Consider the following 27,272-nt stretch of genomic DNA (forward strand, 5'->3'; position numbering starts at 1 on the left):
TTAGCCCTAGTGTTTTGTGTACACGGTAAAAACCCATTTTCACGGTGAAAGTACTGTAAAATTTCATAGGCAATACCTGAAAAAAGTAAGGGAACCGTCCAAATACTGTATATTAACACTGCTGTTGTTCATTTACAAAAAATCTCATTTAAATTCACAAAAATTGTTAAATGTATTTTTTTAATGGTTAATTATATCAGTATGGTATATAATCTGTAAAATTAGTCATTTCATATGTTAGAAATGCTGCCTTTTATTATAGTATATTAATATGGTATATCATAGTAAAATACCTTATGTCAGAATGATCTACAGTACTGTGCGAAGGTTTTAGGCATCTAAGCAAATTTTTAAACAATTTACCTCAGCAGTGAGTTTATCACAATATACATTAGAATAAAGTCGTATTCATAATTCAAATAAACATAAAAACAAAAAAAGTTACAAGAATTTCTTGGGTCCATATTTTTCCTTGACACCTTCACAGCCGCCACAGAGACTCGTTAATATCATCAGTTACATCATGAGCTCAATTTACTGAGCACTGATTGGTCAAACCAGGAGCTGCTTTTTAACTACATATAATACTGGGCTTCCTCGAGGAGAGGCTTGGAAATAGTTAAACAAACATACTAACATCCATAAAATCACTGTTTATTACCTATGTGATTTTATATATATTAAATCATATATATATATATATATATATATATATATATATATATATATATATATATATAATCATTATTAAATAATATTCTATACATTTTGTTTAACACCAATATTAACCAATATTGTTTAACCAATATTAACACTTTTCTCAGCAAATAAACACAAACTACACAAATAAATAGATTTTCAAAATGTCTCTTGGCTGCCTAAGACTTTCGCACAGTACTGTATTACAGGAGATATGATTTCATTTGCATGTTATTTGCCATTTTACCAATTAGTTTCAGTAATTTCAGTGCAGCCCCACCCCTGGTCATGGTTATAATGGACTATTCAATCTTGTTATGTGATAACACAACTGTGTAAAGACTGAGTTGTATGAGCAAGGAAATTAAGCTACATCTACATTATTGGAGGTGTTGGGAGAGAAGATCTAATAACGTTAACAAAGAACAGAGTGTTGCGTAGGTTCAGCAGTTCAAACGTAATGCTAATGTTAGTATTAATTACTTGCTGTGAGTAGTTACTGATTACTATCTCAAAATGTAGCGGTATCACTAAATACTCTCTGGACAAAGTAATGTCTCTGTGCATTTCTTTTGAGTTATTCTGTACCACATTATCTCACAATACAGGCCCCAGGATCACTAAATCAGCCCCGGGGAGTGCCACGTGGCTTTTAATGCAGTCATTTTAGTCATTATCTTATTATTATAATGTCTTTTTAATGTGATTACTGACTTTTTTGTAAGTATAATGGTATACAGTTGGATCCTGTTTATATCTGGATGATTCTTTGCATTTTAGAGTTGACGCTTGTATTTGTGCATGCAGATGCAGTGATGAACTGTTTTCAGAGGTAGTGGTTTTCAGAAGTGTTTCTGATCCCATGCACTGATTTTTACTACAGTATCACGTCTGGTTTTAAAGATCACGGCCAGCAAATGCTGGTATTTGGCCTTGTCCTTTGCATACAGAGATTTCTATATTCTTAATATTATAGTTACTGTAGATGATGAAAAGCAAAAGTTCTTTGCTATGATGAAAAACGTTATTCTTGAATTGTTGCGCTAGTTGCTCTTGCAGTCTTTCACAGAGTGGTGAACCCCTCCTCATTTTTACTTCTGAAAGACTCAGCCTCTCTGAGATGCTTTTTATACTCCGTTATGTTACTGAAGTGTTGCCAAGTACCCACCAGGTGTTTTTTCTTAGCATTATACAACTTTACCAGTCTTTTGTTGTCCCTGTCCCAACTTTTCTGGAAAGTGCTGTTGGCATCAAATTCAAAATAGCCATGTATTTAAAAAAAAAAAAAAGATATTTCTCAGTTTCAATATTCTATATGCTGCCTTCATACTATTTTCAATGAAATAGAGGGTTTAAGTGATTTGCACATAATTGCATTTCTTTTTATTTACATTTTGCCCAGCGTCACAACTTTTTTTGCTAAATGGATTGTAGAAGCCTTGTATGTGCGATATAGAACCATTTTCAAAATATGCACAGAACTCTTTAATCATGCAAATGGTTCTTTTAGTGCTCGTGATTCTGTAAAGAACCATTGCTGATCCTAAAGAACCCTTTAAGGACCATCTGTTTTAAGAGTGGTAGTAGAAGTTGTAGTAGCATTTATTAATAGAGCATATTTGATGGAAAAGTATATGAGCTGTTTTTGGCTCATTAAACAGCCTTTTTTCTTCATTCCTTCCTGTGTTATGCAATGAATTTCTACATCACGAGAATAAAGTCAGGAAACACTAAGGTTTCGGTATGAGATATTATGTACTTCTATTATTTCCAAAAAATCCTTAAAAACTATATAAATGTGCTCCACCCAGCAGGGACACAGGAAATGGGGGCTGATGGGGCTGATTTCTGTCAGATTCCAGGCAAGTGCTGAAAAACAATAACAGAAAAGTAACAAAAGAACAGAAGTTTTAAATGTTTTGAGTGCAGTGAAGATCCATGGGTGGAGTTTGTATTTTATCTTATATTTTATTTGTTTACATTTATTCAAAATATGCAGTAACCACAGCTGTCTGTGGTGCTTGTCTGCCTTCCCTACTTTTGGCTGCTACACCCCTGTGCATAAAATGACCACACACTGGGTAAAAGAAGCTACATAATCTCCTTCATCCTATGCTGGCTCAGACCTAGTACCTCATTTGTGAGGTAAATGCATATAAGATGCTAATACATCTCTTTCACATAATGTTGGACTGGTCACCACGATCACAAAAATTTTATGAAGCTATTTAAAATGATGTGCATGTCCACCTCAATGTCCAGACCTGGTTTGTGGATTGTAAGAAGCAGAAAATGTAACCAGGTTCTAAGACGAATTTAGGAGGTGTGGAAAAATCTAAAGGCTTTTCTGAAAAGTCTTATAAACGTGTACTTATAAACTTATACCTAATGGCTGTTTTGACTGGAAATTAAATAAATGAATGGTGGTCTCAGTACCAACATGGCTGAAACATATCAACAGCAAATAAACAAATGATCTAATGCCTAATATACATTTGTAACCCATGAGTAATGCAGCAAGAAGAAGCTTCTTATGAGTCCTGATGAAATTATGACGAAACTGGTGAACCTGTAATAAGCATGTCAGCCCCACTCTTGAGATTACATGTCTAATACTTCACCCAGATTAAAATCAATGAAGTTTCTTTTGGTTCTCCTCAGGTATCTTAGTAGCAGAACTCCAGCGGTCACCAGGGACATGGAACTCACGGCAGGAACCGTGCTGCTATAATACATGCAGAATGTGGTTTTGCTTTGTCTTTCTGAAAAAAGCAAGGCCTTCCCTGAAAAAGACGTCATCTGGATGGCAGCGTATGTTGGCAAAACGTATATATCATTCAGTATTAAAGGTGTCTTCACAGATGTGCATATTACTAATGCCATGTGCACTAATGCACCCCTACACCATTATAAATACTGGTTTTTGAATTGTGCACCAATAACAAGCTGAGAGGTTTTTAGCCCAGAGGAAACAGTGTGCCTGATTTTTGTAAAAAAAATTCTAATTTTGATTTGTCAGATCACAGGACACTTTTCCACTTTCCCTCAGTCCATTTTAAATGAGCTCAGGCCCAGAGAAGGTGGCAGCAATTCTGGATCCTGTTTATATCTGGATGATTCTTTGCATTTTAGAGTTGACGCTTGTATTTGTGCATGCAGATGCAGTGATGAACTGTTTTCAGAGGTAGTGGTTTTCAGAAGTGTTTCTGATCCCATGCACTGATTTTTACTACAGTATCACGTCTGGTTTTAAAGATCACGGCCAGCAAATGCTGGTATTTGGCCTTGTCCTTTGCATACAGAGATTTCTATATTCTTAATATTATAGTTACTGTAGATGATGAAAAGCAAAAGTTCTTTGCTATGATGAAAAACGTTATTCTTGAATTGTTGCGCTAGTTGCTCTTGCAGTCTTTCACAGAGTGGTGAACCCCTCCTCATTTTTACTTCTGAAAGACTCAGCCTCTCTGAGATGCTTTTTATACTCCGTTATGTTACTGAAGTGTTGCCAAGTACCCACCAGGTGTTTTTTCTTAGCATTATACAACTTTACCAGTCTTTTGTTGTCCCTGTCCCAACTTTTCTGGAAAGTGCTGTTGGCATCAAATTCAAAATAGCCATGTATTTAAAAAAAAAAAAAAGATATTTCTCAGTTTCAATATTCTATATGCTGCCTTCATACTATTTTCAATGAAATAGAGGGTTTAAGTGATTTGCACATAATTGCATTTCTTTTTATTTACATTTTGCCCAGCGTCACAACTTTTTTTGCTAAATGGATTGTAGAAGCCTTGTATGTGCGATATAGAACCATTTTCAAAATATGCACAGAACTCTTTAATCATGCAAATGGTTCTTTTAGTGCTCGTGATTCTGTAAAGAACCATTGCTGATCCTAAAGAACCCTTTAAGGACCATCTGTTTTAAGAGTGGTAGTAGAAGTTGTAGTAGCATTTATTAATAGAGCATATTTGATGGAAAAGTATATGAGCTGTTTTTGGCTCATTAAACAGCCTTTTTTCTTCATTCCTTCCTGTGTTATGCAATGAATTTCTACATCACGAGAATAAAGTCAGGAAACACTAAGGTTTCGGTATGAGATATTATGTACTTCTATTATTTCCAAAAAATCCTTAAAAACTATATAAATGTGCTCCACCCAGCAGGGACACAGGAAATGGGGGCTGATGGGGCTGATTTCTGTCAGATTCCAGGCAAGTGCTGAAAAACAATAACAGAAAAGTAACAAAAGAACAGAAGTTTTAAATGTTTTGAGTGCAGTGAAGATCCATGGGTGGAGTTTGTATTTTATCTTATATTTTATTTGTTTACATTTATTCAAAATATGCAGTAACCACAGCTGTCTGTGGTGCTTGTCTGCCTTCCCTACTTTTGGCTGCTACACCCCTGTGCATAAAATGACCACACACTGGGTAAAAGAAGCTACATAATCTCCTTCATCCTATGCTGGCTCAGACCTAGTACCTCATTTGTGAGGTAAATGCATATAAGATGCTAATACATCTCTTTCACATAATGTTGGACTGGTCACCACAATCACAAAAATTTTATGAAGCTATTTAAAATGATGTGCATGTCCACCTCAATGTCCAGACCTGGTTTGTGGATTGTAAGAAGCAGAAAATGTAACCAGGTTCTAAGACTGAATTTAGGAGGTGTGGAAAAATCTAAAGGCTTTTCTGAAAAGTCTTATAAACGTGTACTTATAAACTTATACCTAATGGCTGTTTTGACTGGAAATTAAATAAATGAATGGTGGTCTCAGTACCAACATGGCTGAAACATATCAACAGCAAATAAACAAATGATCTAATGCCTAATATACATTTGTAACCCATGAGTAATGCAGCAAGAAGAAGCTTCTTATGAGTCCTGATGAAATTATGACGAAACTGGTGAACCTGTAATAAGCATGTCAGCCCCACTCTTGAGATTACATGTCTAATACTTCACCCAGATTAAAATCAATGAAGTTTCTTTTGGTTCTCCTCAGGTATCTTAGTAGCAGAACTCCAGCGGTCACCAGGGACATGGAACTCACGGCAGGAACCGTGCTGCTATAATACATGCAGAATGTGGTTTTGCTTTGTCTTTCTGAAAAAAGCAAGGCCTTCCCTGAAAAAGACGTCATCTGGATGGCAGCGTATGTTGGCAAAACGTATATATCATTCAGTATTAAAGGTGTCTTCACAGATGTGCATATTACTAATGCCATGTGCACTAATGCACCCCTACACCATTATAAATACTGGTTTTTGAATTGTGCACCAATAACAAGCTGAGAGGTTTTTAGCCCAGAGGAAACAGTGTGCCTGATTTTTGTAAAAAAAATTCTAATTTTGATTTGTCAGATCACAGGACACTTTTCCACTTTCCCTCAGTCCATTTTAAATGAGCTCAGGCCCAGAGAAGGTGGCAGCAATTCTGGATCCTGTTTATATCTGGCTTCTTCTTTGCATTTTAGAGTTGACACTTGTATTTGTGCATGCAGATGCAGTGATGAACTGCTTTCAGAGGTAGTGGTTTTCAGAAGTGTTTCTGATCCCATGCACTGATTTCCACTACAGTATCACGTCTGGTTTTAAAGATCACGGCCAGCAAATGCTGGTATTTGGCCTTGTCCTTTGCATACAGAGATTTCTATATTCTTAATTTTATAGGTACTGTAGATGATGAAAAGCAAAAGTTCTTTGCTATGATGAAAAACGTTATTCTTGAATTGTTGCGCTAGTTGCTCTTGCAGTCTTTCACAGAGTGGTGAACCCCTCCTCATCTTTACTTCTGAAAGACTCAGCCTCTCTGAGATGCTTTTTATACTCAGTTATGTTACTGAAGTGTTGCCAAGTACCCACCAGGTGTTTTTTCTTAGCATTACACAACTTTACCAGTCTTTTGTTGTCCCTGTCCCAACTTTTCTGGAAAGTGCTGTTGGCATCAAATTCAAAATAGGCATTTATTTAAAAAAAAAAAAAAAAGAAGATATTTCTCAGTTTCAATATTCTATATGCTGCCTTCATACTATTTTCAATGAAATAGAGGGTTTAAGTGATTTGCACATAATTGCATTTCTTTTTATTTACATTTTGCCCAGCGTCACAACTTTTTTGCAAAATGGATTGTAGAAGACCTCTCCATGGATCACCACCTTATCGTGGTGGAGAGGTTTGTGTGCTTGAATGATCCTAGGAGCTATGTTGTCTGGAGCAAAAGCTCCTGGTAGGGTCTCCCATGGCAAACTGGTCCTAGGTAACAGGCCAGACAAAGTGTGATCCATAATCACCCCTATGAAAACAAGAAAGCAGGACTTGTGTACCCTGCCCGGATCAGGGTTACCGGGGCCCCACCCTGGAGCCAGGCCTGGGGGAGGGGCTCGCCAGCGAGCGTCTGGTGGCCGGGCATTCACTCATGGTGCCCGGCCGGGCCGAGCCCGAAGGAGCTACATGAGTCCCCCCTCCCACTACTACTACTACTGCCCCTCCCATCTCCATCGACCCACCACCGATGGGAGGGGCAGTAGTAGGGGTGCGGTGCATTGTGGATCGGGCAGTGTCTGAAGGCGTGGGCCTTGGCGTTCTGATCCTCGGTTGCTGAAACTGGCTTTTGGAACTTGGAACGTTACCTCACTGGCAGGGAAGGAGCCTGAGTTGGTGCGCGAGGTTGAGAGATACCAGCTAGATATAGTTGGGCTCACCTCAACACACAGCTTGGGCTCTGGGTCCAATCTCCTTGAGAGGGGCTGGACTTTTTTCTTTTCTGGAGTTGCCCATGGTGAGAGGCGGCAGGCAGGTGTGGGCTTTCTCATAGCCCCTCGACTCGGCGCCTGTATGTTGGGGTTTTCCCCGGTGGACGAGAGGGTAGCTTCCCTACGCCTTCGGGTTGGGGAACGGGTCCTGACTGTTGTCTGTGCTTATGCACCGAACAGCAATTCAGAATACCCAGCCTTCATAGAGTCCTTGGGAGGGGTGCTTGAAAGTGCTCCTCCTGGAGACTCGATTGTCCTACTGGGGGACTTCAACGCTCACGTGGGCAATGACAGTAAGACCTGGAGGGGTGTGATTGGGAAGAATGGCCTCTCTGATCTGAACCCGAGTGGTATTCAGTTTTTGGACTTCTGTGCAAACCACAGTTTGTCCATAATGAACACCATGTTTGAACACAAGGATGTCCATAAGTGCACATGGCACCAGGACACCCTAGACCGCAGTTCAGTGATTGACTTTGTAGTCGTGTCAGCGGACTTGCGGCAATGTGTATTGGACACTCGGGTAAAGAGAGGAGCTGAGCTGTCAACTGATCACCACCTGGTGGTGAGTTGGATCAGGTGGTGGGGGAAGATGCCGGTCAGACCAGGCAAACCCAAACGTATAGTGAGGGTTTGCTGGGAACGTCTGGCAGAAGAACCTCCATTGTTGAAGCGGCTGACTGTAGCTGTGGTCGCAAGGTAGTTGGTGCCTGTCGGGGCGGTAATCCTCGTACCCGGTGGTGGACACCCCAGGTGAGAGATGCCGTCAAGCTGAAGAAGGAGTCCTACCGGACATGGTTGGCCTGTAGGACACCAGAGGCAGCTGGCAGGTATCGACAGGCCAAGCGATCTGCGGCTTCAGTCGTTGCCAAGGCAAAAACCCGGGTGTGGGAAGAGTTCGGTGAGGCCTTGGAAAGTGACTTTAAGTCGGCTCCGAAAAGATTCTGGCAAACCGTCAGGCGACTCAGAAGGGGAAAGCAGTGTGCCACTAGAACTGTATATAGTGGAGATGGTGTGCTGCTGACTTCGACTGAAGACGTCATTGGGCGGTGGAAGGAATAATTTGAGGACCTTCTCAATCCCACCAACATGTTCTCCAGTGAGGAGGCAGAGTCTGGGGACACGGGAATAGGCTTGTCCATTACTGAGGCCGAAGTCGCTAAGGTAGTTAAAAAGCTCCTTGGCAGCAGGGCTCCAGGGGTGGATGAGATCCGTCCCGAGTTCCTCAAGGCTCTGGATGTTGTGGGGCTGTCTTGGCTGACACGCCTTTTCAACATTGCGTGGACATCGGGGGTGGTGCCACTGGATTGGCAGACTGGGGTGGTGGTGCCTCTTTTTAAAAAGGGGGACCGGAGGGTGTGTTCCAACTACAGGGGAATCACACTCCTCAGCCTCCCTGGTAAGGTCTATGCAGGGGTACTGGAGAAGAGAGTCCGGCTTATAGTGGAACCTCGGATTCAGGAGGAGCAGTGCGGGTTCCGCCCTGGTCGTGGAACACTGGACCAACTCTTTACCCTCTCCAGGATTCTGGAGGGTTCATGGGAGTTTGCCCAACCAGTCCACATGTGCTTTGTGGATTTGGAGAAGGCATTCGACTGTGTTCCCCGGGGTATTCTGTGGGAGGTGCTTCGGGAGTACGGGGTACATGGCTCTTTGCTACGAGCCATTCAGGCCCTGTACAAACAAAGCAGGAGTTTGGTTCGCATGGCCAGCAGTAAGTCAGACTTGTTCCCAGTGAGAGTTGGACTCCGTCAGGGCTGCCCTTTGTCACCGATTCTATTCATAATTTTTATGGATAGAATTTCGAGGCGCAGTCAGGGGATGGAGGGTGTCCGGTTTGGTGACCTCAGGGTCACAATGCTGCTGTTTGCAGATGATGTGGTCCTATTGGGGACATCAGGCCGTGAACTTCAGCTTTCACTGGATCGGTTTGCAGCCGAGTGTGAAGCAGCCGGGATGAGGATCAGTACCTCCAAATCTGAGGCCATGGTTCTCACGCGGGAAAGGGTGGAGAGCCCTCTCTGGGTCGGGGATGACTCAAAGTAGAGCCGCTGCTTCTCCATGTCGAGAGGAGCCAGTTGAGGTGGTTCGGGCATCTTGTTAGGATGCCTCCTGGACGCCTCCCTTGGGAGGTGTCACAGGCAAGTCCACCGGGGAGGAGACCCCGGGGAAGACCCAGGACATGCTGGCGTGGGAGCGCCTCGGAATCCCTCCCAGGGAGCTAGTGGAAGTGGCTGGGGAAAGGGAGGTCTGGGCCTCATTGCTCAGGATGCTGCCCCCACGGCCCGAACCCCGGAGAAGCGGAAGATGATGGATGGATGGATGGATGGATGGATTGTAGAAGAACCCTTGTATGTGCGATATAGAACCATTTTCAAAATATGCATAGAACTCTTTAAACGTACAACTGGTTCTTTTAGCGCTCGTGATTCTATAAAGAACCATTGCTGATCCTAAAGAACCCTTTAAGGACCATCTGTTTTAAGAGTCGTAGTAGAAGTTGTAGTAGCATTTATTAATAGAGCATATTTGATGGAAAAGTATATGAGCTGTTTTTGGCTCATTAAACAGCCTTTTTTCTTCATTCCTTCCTGTGTTATGCAATGAATTTCTACATCACGAGAATAAAGTCAGGAAACACTGAGGTTTCGGTATGAGATATTATGTACTTCTATTATTTCCAAAAAGTCCTTAAAAACTATATAAATGTGCTCCACCCAGCAGGGACACAGGAAATGGGGGCTGATGGGGCTGATTTCTGTCAGATTCCAGGCAAGTGCTGAAAAACAATAACAGAAAAGTAACAAAAGAACAGAAGTTCTTTTCACAATCACAAAAATTTTATGAAGCTATTTAAAATGATGTGCATGTCCACCTCAATGTCTAGACCTGGTTTGTGGATTGTAAGAAGCAGAAAATGTAACCAGGTTCTAAGACTGAATTTAGGAGGTGTGGAAAAATCTAAAGGGTTTTCTGAAAAGTCTTATAAACGTGTACTTATAAACTTATACCTAATGGCTGTTTTGACTGGAAATTAAATAAATGAATGGTGGTCTCAGTACCAACTTGGCTGAAACATATCAACAGCAAATAAACAAATGATCTAATGCCTAATATACATTTGTAACCCATGAGTAATGCAGCAAGAAGAAGCTTCTTATGAGTCCTGATGAAATTATGACGAAACTGGTGAACCTGTAATAAGCATGTCAGCCCCACTCTTGAGATTACATGTCTAATACTTCACCCAGATTAAAATCAATGAAGTTTCTTTTGGATGCAGTGATGAACTGTTTTCAGAGGTAGTGGTTTTCAGAAGTGTTTCTGATCCCATGCACTGATTTTTACTACAGTATCACGTCTGGTTTTAAAGATCACGGCCAGCAAATGCTGGTATTTGGCCTTGTCCTTTGCATACAGAGATTTCTATATTCTTAATATTATAGGTACTGTAGATGATGAAAAGCAAAAGTTCTTTGCTATGATGAAAAACGTTATTCTTGAATTGTTGCGCTAGTTGCTCTTGCAGTCTTTCACAGAGTGGTGAACCCCTCCTCATCTTTACTTCTGAAAGACTCAGCCTCTCTGAGATGCTTTTTATACTCCGTTATGTTACTGAAGTGTTGCCAAGTACCCACCAGGTGTTTTTTCTTAGCATTACACAACTTTACCAGTCTTTTGTTGTCCCTGTCCCAACTTTTCTGGAAAGTGCTGTTGGCATCAAATTCAAAGTAGGCATGTATTTAAAAAAAAAAAAAAAAAGAAGATATTTCTCAGTTTCAATATTCTATATGCTGCCTTCATACTATTTTCAATGAAATAGAGGGTTTAAGTGATTTGCACATAATTGCATTTCTTTTTATTTACATTTTGCCCAGCGTCACAACTTTTTTGCAAAATGGATTGTAGAAGAACCCTTGTATGTGCGATATAGAACCATTTTCAAAATATGCACAGAACTCTTTAAACATACAAATGGTTCTTTTAGTGCTTGTGATTCTATAAAGAACCATTGCTGATCCTAAAGAACCCTTTAAGGACCATCTGTTTTAAGAGTGGTAGTAGAAGTTGTAGTAGCATTTATTAATAGAGCATATTTGATGGAAAATATATGAGCTGTTTTTGGCTCATTAAACAGCCTTTTTTTCTTCATTCATTCCTGTGTTATGCGATGAAGTACTACATCACGAGAATAAAGTCAGGAAACACTTTAAGGTTTCGGTATGAGATATTATGTACATTTCACTCACTAGTACATCTGGAATCAGCAAATAAGCTATAATTTATTTATTTATTGTTTATTTAATGACAGGAAAGCCCAACTGAGACCAGTAGGCCAGCATAACAACCACAAAAAACAATGAGCAATGCATCAGTAATACAGCCTGAATATCAATACAGACATACTGTACACAACTACTCATAAAACAGAACAACAGCAGCACAAAACAAAACAAAAACACAATACAGTGATTGCAAACACTGCACTTTTTACAAACAACATGTTCATAAGGTGTTGAGGAACTATAAGTTCGGCTATATAATTATATATATATATATATATATATATATATATATATAATGATATCATGAGGTGATATATAAATGTGCTCCACCCAGCAGGGACACAGGAAATGTTTTCAACCACTGTAATAATCTCCCACTAGATGTGCGACCATAATCTGATTGGTCGATGCTCAGCTCATTTTCATAAAGTTAATGTAGATAGAGAGAGCAGAGACAGCTGTAGTTACTCTCTCGGTTATGGGTACAAATATATCAACCCCATCCAACCAGTTTTACCCACCCATTCCCACCCGGCCTATTCTAACCCTCTAACTCCATATTCCCCAACCCCACCCAGCCAGTTTTATCTACCCAGCCAATTCTACACCAACCCTGGTTATATGGTCTACATCAAAACTGGTGAACCTGTAATAAGCATGTCAGCCCCACTCTTGAGATTACATGTCTAATACTTCACCCAGATTAAAATCACTGGATTTTCTTTTGGTTCTCCTCAGGTATCTTAGTAGCAGAGCTATAGCGGTCAGCAGGGACATGGAACTCACGGCAGGAACAATGGTTTTTGTCAAGATGGCTGTGGTGGTCTGTTGCTCTGAAGGAAGAAATACACACTTTAATAGAAACACTAGCCCAGAATCCAAGTATACACACCAATCACGAAAAAATGCAGGAAAGCCTTTAGAGTGGAATGATGCAAGATGCTCTATCTAACACATCAATGGTGATGATAGGAACCAGATGTCTTAAGAATTTAAAGGGGAACTCTGCTGATTTAAAAAAAATATTTTGCACGATTAAATGGTTCACATGTCAACAAAGTTATTCAGAGTGGTTTGGCATGAAATCCTCTGTTCTAGAGGAGCTTACTTAGTCAGAATTTTTGACCGTGATTGTGATGGGAACCAGACGTCTGGGGAGTTTCATGTGTCTAGGCTCCCTCTAGGCTCCCTCCCCTGAACAATTACATATTTTGTTGAATTGACTTGTTAGGCTTTGTCATGAGGAACTGTCAGCTGATGATAATACCAGAGAGTAATAAATTCTCTAACTCTTTAAACATTGTGCAAATGTTCAACAACCATGGATTCCTCTAAGCAGACGGCTAAAGACCTGAAAAAGAAGTTAATTGTTGCCTACAAAGCAAGGAAAGATATCAAAGCAATTTCAGTTCCACTGTAATTTCACTCTCTGAAACATCATTAAGCAGGAAACTTGATTTATTATTCTTTGAGGTTGTGGGGCACAGGAAACACTGCACATGTAGATGGAAGGATGGACTAATATCAACAAATTCTGGAAGCCAATGTAATGGTCAGCCAAGAAACTGAAGCTAAAAAAAGGCTGGTTTCTTTAACAGGACAATGATCCAAAACATCCCACAGAATCCACTATCAACTTCTTCAAGAAATGATCTTAAGAACTTAAATATGCCATGGTCTTAGATCTTAAATACACTGAGCCTGCAAGATGGCCCAAGAATATCACAGAACTAGGAGCAGTTGGCAAAGAAGAGTGGGGGAAAATTCCTAAAACAAGAACTGAAAGACTTCATCTGTAAATGTATTTATACAGCAGAATCATAGGCGACCATGAAGTTTTCACATTCAAGAAGAAAGCCTGTCAAAATGCTGATTTTTTTTTTCTTTTTTTGTTCATTATTTACCTTTAATGAGTTCAAAGGTCTGGACTTCATAACCCAGTTCATTGGTGAAGTTGACTATGTAGGTTCCCATGTCCTCTGATTTGAGGTTGAATAGATGGAAGGTGCCGTTTGTAGACCTGAACTCCTGAAACCCATCGGCTTCCCTCATCAGAATGATGCTGGCTGGAGGGAAACTCACAGTGCTGCAGTGGACTGTGATGTTCTGAGCTTCCATCACCTGAGCAGATGGATATACCAGCACTGTGGAGTTCCTGGGAGGAGCTATGAGAAAACAACAAGTCTAGATAACATATTCCAGCTGAGAGTGACCTTGGGGGGAGTGGGGCAAACACAGTGGAGATACTAGAAAATGGAATCAGTAGATTGATGTGAAAGCTGTAAAAATGTACCTTGAACTGTGATGTTGATGCTGCTTCTCTTGCTGCCAAGTTCATTTTTTGCATCACAGAAGTAAAGCCCAGAATCTTTTAATTGAATTGAGGGAATGTTTATAGATATTGAAGAACTATGTTTCTCCACCTGATTCAGTGAGGCCCCAGATATTGTCAGCTCTACTGGAAGGACGCTGTCTGAATCACAGGTTATGGTAACATAGTCTCCTGCTCTTGGGTTGCCTGCAGAGCTTAGTCTAAGCTTGGGGAGGTTTGGAGGACCTGCAAGAAACAGACCTGAGGGTGGTAAGTGATATAAAACAGTGGTTACCTGGGTGCTTACAACATATTTTGTCATCTGCTAATTTGGCTGGATGCAAGCCCATTTGCCCTTTTGGAATTTTAGTCAGAAATTATAGCAATTGTAGTGAGTGGTGCAACAGGGTGCAAGACTTCAATACCTGTGAGTGCAAAGGTATTTTTGAAGTCATTCACTACTGCTTTCTTAGACCTACTCATCACAATAGCAAATGCAAAACAGTATTTTCCCAGTTTCATTGCGATTACTGTAGTAGCACCAGGTTGAACCAGTTCCCTCCATAATCCCATATTTTACATCAATTCAAAGTCTGACTCCTGTCAGAAAATAAAAGCTCAAAAAAAGAAAGCCTGCTGCTACGGAGGTCCTTCCTAGTTTGGTAACATTATGTGGTGGGAGACCTACCTAGCAAGTGGAATTGGCCATGACTAAAATGGGAAGAAAACTGGGTAAAAATCTGATTTTGGAAAGCACTTCCACTCTCGAGTGGCGCAACCATCTAAGTACTGGCCCTATCATCAGGAGATCATGAGTTCGATCCCTGGTGATGGTACAGCCATCTGTGACCAGGAGCCCAAGAGTGAACAACTGGCCTTGCTCTCTCTGGGTGGGTAGGATGGCCCACCTTTTCCATCACCTGAACATGATGCTAGTCAGCGCAGGTGTCTGTTAGCTGACATAACAGAACTGGTGGTTGGCGCATTCAACTGTCCAATGACGTTGCATTAACGGCAGTTCAAAAAAAAACTTTTGTTGTACATTTTTAGGAAAAAGAATAAAACTGGGCTTTATATGGTTAACTAATAGGGAAAAGTGCATATGAATCTTCGATAGCTGGATGCTCCAAACTGCAAAGTAAATACATAGTTAAATGTAAATATTTGGGCACCCCTGACCAAATTACATATTTTGTTGAATTGACTTGTTAGGCTTTGTCATGAGGAACTGTCAGCTGATGATAATACCAGAGAGTAATAAATTCTCTAACTCTTTAAACATTGTGCAAATGTTCAACAACCATGGATTCCTCTAAGCAGACGGCTAAAGACCTGAAAAAGAAGTTAATTGTTGCCTACAAAGCAAGGAAAGATATCAAAGCAATTTCAGTTCCACTGTAATTTCACTCTCTGAAACATCATTAAGCAGGAAACTTGATTTATTATTCTTTGAGGTTGTGGGGCACAGGAAACACTGCACATGTAGATGGAAGGATGGACTAATATCAACAAATTCTGGAAGCCAATGTAATGGTCAGCCAAGAAACTGAAGCTAAAAAAAGGCTGGTTTCTTTAACAGGACAATGATCCAAAACATCCCACAGAATCCACTATCAACTTCTTCAAGAAATGATCTTAAGAACTTAAATATGCCATGGTCTTAGATCTTAAATACACTGAGCCTGCAAGATGGCCCAAGAATATCACAGAACTAGGAGCAGTCGGCAAAGAAGAGTGGGTGAAAATTCCTAAAACAAGAACTGAAAGACTTCATCTGTAAATGTATTTACGCAGCAGAATCATAGGCGACCATGAAGTTTTCACATTCTAGAAGAAAGCCTGTCAAAATGCTGATTTTTTTTTCTTTTTTTGTTCATTATTTACCTTTAATGAGTTCAAAGGTCTGGACTTCATAACCCAGTTCATTGGTGAAGTTGACTATGTAGGTTCCCATGTCCTCTGATTTGAGGTTGAATAGATGGAAGGTGCCGTTTGTAGACCTGAACTCCTGAAACCCATCGGCTTCCCTCATCAGAATGATGCTGGCTGGAGGGAAACTCACAGTGCTGCAGTGGACTGTGATGTTCTGAGCTTCCATCACCTGAGCAGATGGATATACCAGCACTGTGGAGTTCCTGGGAGGAGCTATGAGAAAACAACTAGTCTAGATAACATATTCCAGCTGAGAGTGACCTTGGGGGGAGTGGGGCAAACACAGTGGAGATACTAGAAAATGGAATCAGTAGATTGATGTGAAAGCTGTAAAAATGTACCTTGAACTGTGATGTTGATGCTGCTTCTCTTGCTGCCAAGTTCATTTTTTGCATCACAGAAGTAAAGCCCAGAATCTTTTAATTGAATTGAGGGAATGTTTATAGATATTGAAGAACTATGTTTCTCCACCTGATTCAGTGAGGCCCCAGATATTGTCAGCTCTACTGGAAGGACGCTGTCTGAATCACAGGTTATGGTAACATAGTCTCCTGCTCTTGGGTTGCCTGCAGAGCTTAGTCTAAACTTGGGGAGGTTTGGAGGACCTGCAAGAAACAGACCTGAGGGTGGTAAGTGATATAAAACAGTGGTTACCTGGGTGCTTACAACATATTTTGTCATCTGCTAATTTGGCTGGATGCAAGCCCATTTGCCCTTTTGGAATTTTGGTCAGAAATCATAGCAATTGTAGTGAGTGGTGCAACAGGGTGCAAGACTTCAATACCTGTGAGTGCAAAGGTATTTTTGAAGTCATTCACTACTGCTTTCTTAGACCTACTCATCACAATAGCAAACGCAAAACAGTATTTTCCCAGTTTCATTGCGATTACTATAGTAGCACCAGGTTGAACCAGTTCCCTCCATAATCCCATATTTTACATCAATTCAAAGTCTGACTCCTGTCAGAAAATAAAAGCTCAAAAAAAGAAAGCCTGCTGCTACAGAGGTCCTTCCTAGTTTGGTAACATTATGTGGTGGGAGACCTACCTAGCAGGTGGAATTGGCCATGACTAAAATGGGAAGAAAACTGGGTAAAACACCTTTTCCATCACCTGAACATGATGCTAGTCAGCGCAGGTGTCTGTTAACTGACGTAACAGAACTGGTGGTTGGCGCATTCAACTGTCCAATGACGTTGCATTAACGGCAGTTCAAAAAGACACACCACTTCACAGGTCTCAGAGGAAGCCTGTGCTTGCCTTTACCCTCCTAGCTCTGGTGGTATCATGTGATTGAGGAAGTCCTAAGTAGGGCGTGAAACTGGAGATGACTAAATTGAGAAAATTGAGGAAAACCCCCGCTAAAAAAACACTTCCAGTATCACTGCAATTTTTATTATCTGAAACATCATGAAGAAAGAGCAGTTAAGGGGCTTTTTGGAAGTCAAGGCAAAATCTGCAGCAAAAACTCATATATGACTGTTGGTATGCTGGCCAGAAAGGCAAGCAACTCTCCATATGACAGCAAAGAACCTGCAGGTAGGTTAAGGTGACCCACGACTGTTGACAAAAACTTGATCTGCATGGTCATGTCACGGTATATTCTGTCATGCCTGCATAAACTGATATCTTGCATCAACTCGAAGTCAGACTCCTGCCAAAAAATAAAGTCTCATAAAAAAAAAAAGCCTGCTGCTTTGGAGATGTTACCCTGTTTGGTAGCATTGTGTGTTAGAGAGATCCATCTAGTGAGTGGAATTGGTGATGGTGGTGATTGGTGGTGAGGTGAAAAATTGGGTGAAAATCCAAAAGAAAGGGAAAAAAATTATTAAATTAAAATGATATCAATTAAACATAAAAATCCTTTTGCCCACCCGATAAAGATAAAGGATGTGCCTGTTAGAAAAATACTGTGTAGACCTGCTCAGACGTGTTCCCGCTTACCTTGAACGGTTACACCCACTTTGGCCTGCAGACTCAACAGTTTAGTGCTCGCCTCACACTCATACATGCCTGCATCGGACCAGGTGACATTTTCAATCACAGTCACTTTGCCTCTGCTTAACACCTCGCTCTTTCCTAACTTCCTCCACGTAAGGTCTGATTGCCCATCTGCATCACATCTCAGCTCCAAACGCTCTCCAACCTTCACAGTAGTGTTACTGGAGATGTTGAAGAATGCTGGACCATCTGCAAGTAACAAATGCACAGAAGCCTAACTTTAGGACACTTAAGATAAGATTCATTTATTGCCATTGCACAGTGTACAACAAAATTGAGCAGCTATCAAACGGCAATTCCTACATACAAAACAATTTAAACATAAGGCTAAAATATCTAAACATAAGGTTAAAATATATATATATAAAGTGCAGATTTAAGGGAAAAAGAAAAAAAAATCTTGAATATAAAGAAAAAGGACTATAAAACTATATATTCTAAAACAGTCAATAGACAATAGACAGGTGAGGTAGCAGTTGTTGTTGCACATTCCTTGGACAGCTTATAGCGTTATATAATATTACACATCTAAGAATAATTGCACAGAAAGAATACAGGTTGCACTCTTGAGAACAAATGAATAACAAACTTGTAGTGTTGTCCTTAATAATGGCAAGTAACCCTTTATTTTTTTATTGTTGATGTTCAAAAACTGATTCTATTAAGTTTATTTTCATTATTCACAATTTAAGCTTCCCCTGAACTCCCATGGAAAGTAGGAAAAGCTTGCTGGGAGAAGTATACTACATTAAATTACTACTACTGTGTATTTAACTGTTCTGGTGGAAGTGAGAATGGCAGTGCAAAAATCAAACCACCTGGGACCATTTAAGGTGGAACAGGAAAATTCAAACAAGAAACTGACTTAATCTTCATGACTTTTTAGTGTCTGACAGTTTCTTTTTGCAGATTAAATGTATCAGGAAACCAACTGGAGTGATAAGTAATGCAAATTGGTCGATTCATCAAATTATCGAATTTCGTCTTAAATCTTTCTCTTTGCCTTTTTGTTAGCTACCAGCTAGGGTAGACTCTTGTCTGCATTGCTATGGTGACCAGTAGTCTGCGCGCCAGTCTTCAGGGTGAATTAGCAGGGTGAATTAGCAGTTCTACATTAACTCCAGCGTTTTAGACCATATTATATATTATAAATATTATTATTATAGTTTAAACTGTGTTGAAGGATCAGCAGAGCTTTATTTTGCTACAAAGGAGGATTATTTTATTATCACCTAAAAATCGAATTCTGCTGTGGCGCCACAACAGGGCAGTAAAAGAGCCTCATGTGGTTCTGGAACTACATGTTGCTGACCTCTGAGCTAGGCTGTGTAAATACCGGCACTGTTATTATACCTGTTTTTAGAAACCAGTTTTGAGTGATTTCAGCTGTATGTTTGGGGTCATTGCCTCACTAAAACGCCAATCTTCTCAGATTCAGTTTCTTGGGAGACAAAATTAAGTTGTCCTCTAACATGTCCTGATACATTGCTCTATTGATGTTTCCATAAAGTGTAATGCTCCAGTACTGTTTGCAGGGAAGCAGCCCCATATCATGATGCTCCCACCATCATACTTCACTGTGGGTGTGGTGTTCTTGAGATCATACCTGTAGAATTCACTTCTACCAACAAGCTGTTCCTCTGACAGTGTTAATGTAGCGTTAATTAGACATATGTAGGCGTTACCCAAGTATATATTTAAACATACTAGGCCAGTGTCCCAGACCCAGATTAAGCCTAAGCCTGATAAAAAGAAATAGCAATGGTAATTCTACACTAACACTGAAATTCAAGCAAGAATGGCTTAATCATTAATCCAGTTATGTATTGGTTTAAAACATATGTTTTAAAATGACAAATTTAAATCATCTACCAACCAAAAGCAAACACAATATGCTATTAAAATAATCTTTTTTTTAAATGTTTGAGCAACACTTACACTGAGCTGTGAATGAACGGACCTTTTGACCTTCCGGTCTCCCCCTCAGATTCAGCACGCCTCTGCAGGTGATGTTCTTCCCCAAGTACTTATCGCTCATTGTGTACTCAGATGAGACGTTCTGGACTCCTTTATAGGCATCAAATGTTATTTCCTCATCCTTAAGGACATTGTCCCCAAGCACCCACTGCAGGTTAAAAAATTCAGAGGTATACACGCTGGGAAACGTGCACATGAGCGTCAAGTTGTTCGTGCGGGATATCACAGGGTCGCTAGGAAATGCTGCCAAAGAGAAGCACCATTGATCATTACTGAAAGCAGAGCGCCACCAACTTTCTCCATTCTGGCCAGTTCAGTTGCTGCCCTCACCCGTGTTCTTCTTGCCAAAATTCACCCATCTAGCTCCTGTTTTTCACTTTCACAACTTGCTGCATGAAGCTAGCCAGCTAGCAGCTGCTGACTCAACAGATTGAGCACTTTAATGATTAGACAACATTTTACTTTCTTTCAGTTTTCCCTCTTTGAAATAAATGTGAAGGGTGTAAAACTAACATCTGAAAGAAACAGTTTGGAAAAAAAGTTAAATGAGTTTTCAAACCAAATCCTGTCGATCAGTCAAGGCATTTTTGGGCGTAAAATGTTACCTGCTAGGCTAACATTGCTAACATTGGAAGACAATAGCCACCCAAACCGTTTCTGTGAATATATGTCAAAGTGTTCAAATATATTATTAAAATGTTGCCGATAAGCTACATAACTGACGTAGCTTCTAGTGTTATCTGTGTTAGCCTAGCAGCTCCAGTTGTAGTCTAAAGAAGCAAAATTTGGACAGCAAACATTGGCTGATCAACAACATTTGGGGTAATAAGAAAATAAATGACATTTTTTGCCAAAATGAATGAAACTATTCCTTTAATTCAGCCTCTTAATGATGCATGTGTGGTGTACTCTGCCATTTACACCTCTGTAAAAATAAGTAATTTTCTGGACATCAAACCTTAATACTGTTTATTTCTGTAAAATAAATGACTTAACATTCCAATTTATCACTACCGAAACTTTACCGAAAGTAGTGATTCTTTCGGTAGTGACAGTTTTAGCTAACTTTGAGAAAAACTAAAAAATGCTAGCCAGAACATGACTAGCAAATACAGCTTTGAACAACTGTACAGACATAAAATCAAATTTTTTTTATTAAAAAACTAAAATATTTACTTAATTGTAGGAAAAGTGTGACCGTTCTCACATTTCTCTTAAAAATTATGCCAACAGCTCACCATGTGGCCATGAGGGACAGGGATGCAGTCTCACTTCCTGCTCTTAAAAGCAAGGGTGTGGCTAAATATAGATTTTGGACTAAAACTCTGTGTTTCGGTAGTGGCAGCATTTTTTTAATAACTTTTTTTTTACAACAATTAAACCCATAATAAATCTAAATCTTTCAACTTCACTTTAAAAGAAATCAAAAATGTCTCATTTTTTATTTTTAAAAACATTTAAGAAGTATTATTTTCAGTGTAAGTGTAAATTTAGGGGTTAGGGTTACAGACAATAGAAATGACCCTATAAATAAGGATTTTGTATATATTTTATTTATTATTTGCTCTGTGAAAACCTCAATTAAATAGATCATAATATAATCCTTGTAAATATTTAAGGCATACTTCATAGTTTTTTAATATTATTTATTTACTGTGGTACTACAGTTTGCCACTGATGTGGCAGAATATTTGAACTGAACCAAACAATGTGCTTAAATGTAGGGCTTGTCGTACCAAGCCTTACACTGAAAGTGCTTTGTTTACTTACAGTAGACTTCTATTATTGTTGTCCTTTGTTCTTTTAGCCCTCCACAATCCACCTGGCATACAACTGTTTTCCCGTGTTCTGTCCTTATGTGGCTATACATCTTGTGTGAGGTCGTCTGGTTGCTTTTCATTACTCCACCAACTGAGATGTCCCCTAGACTTTTCCATGTGAATGTGGCTTCACTTGGACAGTCCAGTGCTGTGCACACGAGCTCCAAACTCTCGTTCACATGTTTCACTGCCACTTTAGGCTCTAGCTGTGCTCTGAACTTACCAGTGCCTGTGCAAACAGTATGTATCAGTAATTGCATCAGTATGCATATAAAGTGCATATATAACTGCTTTTAGCTGCAAAACCTTATTGAAGGGTAAAGAAGAATACATAAAGATGCCTACCTGCTATTAGACGCAGTGTTATGATCCATAAGGCAAAAGTGAGCAGATTTTCTCCATTCATTTTTTGTCACAAATATGTATGTAATTAAATCTGAAATTGAATCATAGTCCATGTAGCTCCTTTTGTTGAGTGGACTGTACTCAGCTGTAACGGACTTTATAAATTTAACAGGACAGGAACTGGTGGCACGCCAATCAAGATAGTGGACCACAATTGCCACACCCCCAGCCCCTTTAAGCCACATGCCTATACAAACCCTGCAAAGCTTCACCCACTGGGCCAACTCTCGATCACAGCTAAGAAACACAGAGGGAAGGAATCAATTCAATTAAACTGAAAAAATCATGAAGGCATAACAATCACTGGACTTGAGTCATTACATTTGATTGCCATTATCTGTAAGTTCTTGTATGTTCTTGATTACATCACATCAATTTACACATCCCTTTTTCCCCATTTTCTCATTGATCAGGAGAGTGAAAAATAAGTTAGAATCTACTGATTATCCCTTATACCTAAACAGTGACTTGGGGGGGGGGGGCAAGGTTCCTAAACAATGGTCAAGTATTCCTATCATAGTTAGAATTTATATTCAAGATGGTACTGAGTAGTGTTTCACAGGCCTGGTTGAAACATATTCAGCATTCCAGGACAGGCCTGAGCACACAGAGGGCAACATTCACACACAGAACCCTACCTACACTTACACATAGAGGCCTACACTCCGATATAGAGGCCTACACAGACACACACGTCTACACTCACACATAGAGGCCCACCTACACTCACCTACAGCTTTTACAGATTTTATAAAGGCTTACATGATGCAGCATATTTAGACTACAAAGTGACACAGATAGTCACCAAATGTTGGCAAAATGTTGGACTGTCAGACAAATACAGCCTATATCTCTGGGTTTAACTTTCAGAACACAGTCATATTCAAAAATGATACGAGACAATAAATAATAGGACTTATGGCTTTTAATGGAGATGTAGAATTAAATGAATAATTGTCTGCCAAAGACTCAGCAAGTTCACAATGGTTTCACATGCTGAGATCGGATGCATCCAAAGCAGAAGACTCTTCTCAGGAACTTTAAGACATGAGAAAGGAGCCTCCGCTTTTTCATACTTCTGGATGCTGTGGTACCTACACAGACAAAACAAGGAGGAAATCAGTTCACAGCACAAGTAAAAATCTGGACAATTTCAATCTTAGAACATCACAAAATCTCAACAGGAATAGAGTGACTCACCATTAGGGCATTAAGTTTCTCCATCGAGTCCTCAGAGGCTTCAGTCACCTGGAAATGGCATCACACATGTGCATTAAGACTATGTTCACATTACCAGGCTGAAGTGGCACAAATCTGATTTTTTGCCCTAATATGACTCAGATCTAATGTTGTCAGGGCTGTGTGGACGCACAAATCTGATCTTTTCAAATCCGACCTGAGTCACTTTCATGTGGTCCTAGATCAGATGCATAGCCAATTTGTGGCCATGCGACCTTAATGTGATGCTCAGATCAGAATTCCTGTGCTTTTCTTCCACTGTGCGTGTCCCATCATTCAGCGTTACTCTGGCAGCAGCGCCAAACAGAAGTTAAAGCCTGTAAACAGTGGAAAAGGAACACATCTCACCTTTTTCTCCTTCGTCTTGCTCTAATAATGAAGCTGAGAGCCGATCAGAGTTCATTATCTTCACAGCAAAGCTCGTTCTGCTGGTTAGTTTGTGTTGATGACACACGAGATTCATTCATGTGACATTACTGAGTAGGATGTGTGCATGCGGGTCATTTCAGGATGCCGGTTCGTTCACATTAACGAATCACTTACCTAAACGAGTGTGAACCATCGTGTCAGAGAGATCGGATTTAAGCAGAAAAAATCTGATTTGAGCAACAAGGCTTGTAATGTGAACATAGCTTAAGTCAATAATACAACAAAAGAGGCCACACATTACATTAAGAGGTAAGAGATAATGAATTAGAGCATTTACCTGAACAGCAGGGGTGGAGCTTGACAAATCAGGTGTTTGTTCTCGGGAAGATTCACTGACATCCGAATTTGTAGATCCATCAAATTCTCTGATTAGTTCTTCACTTTCAGAAGAACTCAGTTCCCTGAGGATGGTGCTGCAGGACTGAGCACTCCTTTTCCTTGGAACAGGATCCTCAACCCTTGTTTCGCACACATTAGTCCTGGAGTGCTGTTCTGATTCTGGAGCAGAGGGATCAAAGGGGTCCTCTTGAACCTCAGGCAGCCCCAAGCCTGGTGAACTTTCCTCCACAGCGTCAGTGTCTGGGAACAAACTTCTTGATTGAACACATTCCAGGGCGTAGTTAATGAAAGCTTTCAAGACAGCGACAGTCCACTGGTCAACACAAGGTGTTCCCCTTAACCAGCGGCCATCTGAAAGGCTTTCACCCGCTTCCCTAACAATGCGAGAAATGGCACTGCTGTCATCTGGGAAAAGGCGGCCACCAAGTACCTGGCAGGTTACTTTGATCCCAGCCAGGAGCTCTAGCTCCTCCATCAAATCATCAATCAGATGGTTATAGAGGAAATATACAGGGAATCTAACATCAAAAGAAGACTCCAGCTCTTTGACCACCACCTCAGCTGCCTCCTTGATGACTGTGGGATGCACAGTAAGAAGCTAAGAATCACTGGAATCCTCACATGTGTTTCCTTCCTCAACCTCTGTGGACGACTTAGACTGACTAACTTGAAAGGTGTTGTCCAGTGAGTCATTCAGAATAAGACTGCTACCTGCCCTGGAGACAGAAGCAGAAGACAGCTTCTCCACTTGGGACTGATCATCCTCGTGTTGTTGCACAGGAGCAATCAGAAACACCTTACTTCCTTCCTTCTCCAGTTCTGGGGTTCTGTGAAAAATCAGAGTCTGGCTTTAGTATTGATTGTAAACGAATTACTTGAATAATATAAACATACACCAAGAAGCTGAATGTCACTCACTTTTTCAGTTTCTCCATGTGAAGTTCCCCTTTCATTGCCTGAGCTGGAGGGGGACAGCATCCTTTTTTTTTTTCTTCAAAGTGTTTTTATTGTACATCTTAAGCATTAATATAATACACATTTTATTTTTTGTCATTATTTCAACCCCCCCACCCAAAACAACCCCCAACTGTTCCACAAATGCAAATATAGATTTGAAAAGATTCATAAAGTATTAGTATTTAAAAAGGAGAGAAGGAAAAAAAAATGATAAATTACAAAATATGTACATTACTCCTGTGAGAATGAGATTAGCGAGGGATCCATCTCCCTAATTTGATCCAAAACCGGTTGCCAGATATCAAAAAATTTGTAGGCACAACCTCTTATAGAGTACCTTATTTTTTCCATAGTCAAATTGTATAAAAGTTCAATAAACCACATTTTAAAAGTTGGAGGGGACTTATCTTTCCATTTAAGTAGTATTTGCTTTCGAGCTAAAAGAGTAATAAAGGCTATAAGGATTTTATTATTTTGACTTAAATGAGAATACTGTGGTGCAATGCCAAATATAGAGATTATGGCATCAGGCTCTATTATTGTCCCCAATATATCAGAGATAAACCTAAATATAGACTTCCAAAAATCTTCAAGTTTTGGACAAAGCCAAAACATGTGGTACAGAGTTCCAGGCTCAACTTCACATCTATCACAGTGAGGATCTATCTCACGTTTAAGTTTTGCCAGTTTTACTTTGGACCAATGCAATCTATGGACCACTTTAAATTGGATCACTCGATGTCTTTGACATATCGAAGATAGATTAATATTTTTCAATATAGATTGCCAGACATCCTCAGTTATTCCTGTAGCCAGGTCCTCTTCCCACAGCCTCTTCACGCGAGCCAGTGGTCCCATATTATGAGTCTTCATTATACTATAAATTTTACCAATGGCTCCTTTAGAATACGGATTCACTTCTAGAAGAGTTTCTAGAAACGACTCAGGTGGTAATGAAGGGAAATTACAAACAGATGATGATATAAAACTGCGAAGTTGAAGATATTTGAAGAAGTGAGCATTAGGAATTTGGAATTTGGTTTCACTTGCTGAAAAGTTGCAAAACTGCCTTCAACAAACATATCTTTTAATACCCTGAGACCTTTTAAAGACCAAGCATTAAAAGAGTCATCTATAATAGAAGGAGTAAACGTGATTTTTTGCTATGGGAGCATGGACGGAGATATCATTAAGTGAGAAATGTCTTCTAAACTGTCCCCATATTTTGAGAGAATGTTTAACCACTGGATTTAGAGAGCATTTGCATACTGGATGAGGTGATGGGAACGTTGAGCAGAGCAATGCATGTAATGAGGCAGGTTGACATGACAAATTCTCAAGAGACAGCCACTCAGGACCATCAATATATGATTTAAACCAATATAACATAGAGCGGGCATTGGCTGCCCAATAATAATACTGAAAATTGGGTAACGATAGTCCACCATGTTCTCGATGTCGCTGCAGGATACTTTTGCGGATGCGTGCATTTTTCCCATTCCATATAAATGCTGATATTAGCTTGTCTATGAGTAAGAAAAAAGATTTAGTTAAAAATATTAGAACGCACTGGAACAGATATAAAAATCTTGGCAAGATATTCATCTTAACAGTGTTTATCCTGCCTCCTAATGAAATCGGTAATGTACGCCAGCGTTTGAAATCTTGTTTTATAGAGTCCATCAGTGGAATAAAATTTGCTTTGTAGAGATGCTTGTAGTTATTAGTAACCCAAATACCTAAGTACTTAAATTTATCTTTACTCAGTTTAAATGGTAAGGAGTCAAATGTGATTAGTCTGGCTGCTGTATTGATCGGCAAAAGTTCACTCTTTTGCAAATTTATTTTATATCCTGATATTTTTCCAAAACTACCAAGTAATGACAATATTTGAGGCAAGGTCTTAAGTGGCTCAGACACATACAAGAGGGTATCGTCCGCATAGAGGGACACTTTATGTTCAGATTCACCCCTCCGTATGCCCTTAATAGTACTATCAGACCGTATTGCAACTGCTAAAGGCTCAATCATCAGTGCAAATAACGAGGGTGATAGGGGGCAGCCCTGCCTAGTCCCGCAACCTAATGGAAAGAAAGATGACATATTATTATTTGT

The 27,272-nt window shown here is 40.0% G+C and overlaps 1 protein-coding gene across 1 annotated transcript; it reads right to left on the reverse strand.

Moving 5' to 3' along the window:
* Window positions 1–12,060: 12,060 nt before the first annotated feature.
* Window positions 12,061–22,274, reverse strand: LOC108411491 (sialoadhesin-like). Its single transcript, XM_017683075.2, has 9 exons — window positions 22,134–22,274; window positions 21,739–22,017; window positions 19,930–20,211; window positions 17,935–18,180; window positions 16,333–16,596; window positions 15,944–16,204; window positions 14,042–14,305; window positions 13,653–13,913; window positions 12,061–12,581 (listed from the first exon to the last, which is right to left on the reverse strand). The coding sequence occupies exons 1-9, from the start codon at window positions 22,192–22,194 to the stop codon at window positions 12,427–12,429; spliced, it is 2,073 nt and encodes a 690-aa protein (XP_017538564.1). The 5' UTR covers window positions 22,195–22,274; the 3' UTR covers window positions 12,061–12,426.
* Between the last annotated feature and the right edge of the window lie 4,998 nt (window positions 22,275–27,272).

The sequence above is a fragment of the Pygocentrus nattereri genome, chromosome 2 (assembly GCF_015220715.1).
Source record: "Pygocentrus nattereri isolate fPygNat1 chromosome 2, fPygNat1.pri, whole genome shotgun sequence".
Lineage (NCBI taxonomy): Eukaryota > Metazoa > Chordata > Actinopteri > Characiformes > Serrasalmidae > Pygocentrus > Pygocentrus nattereri.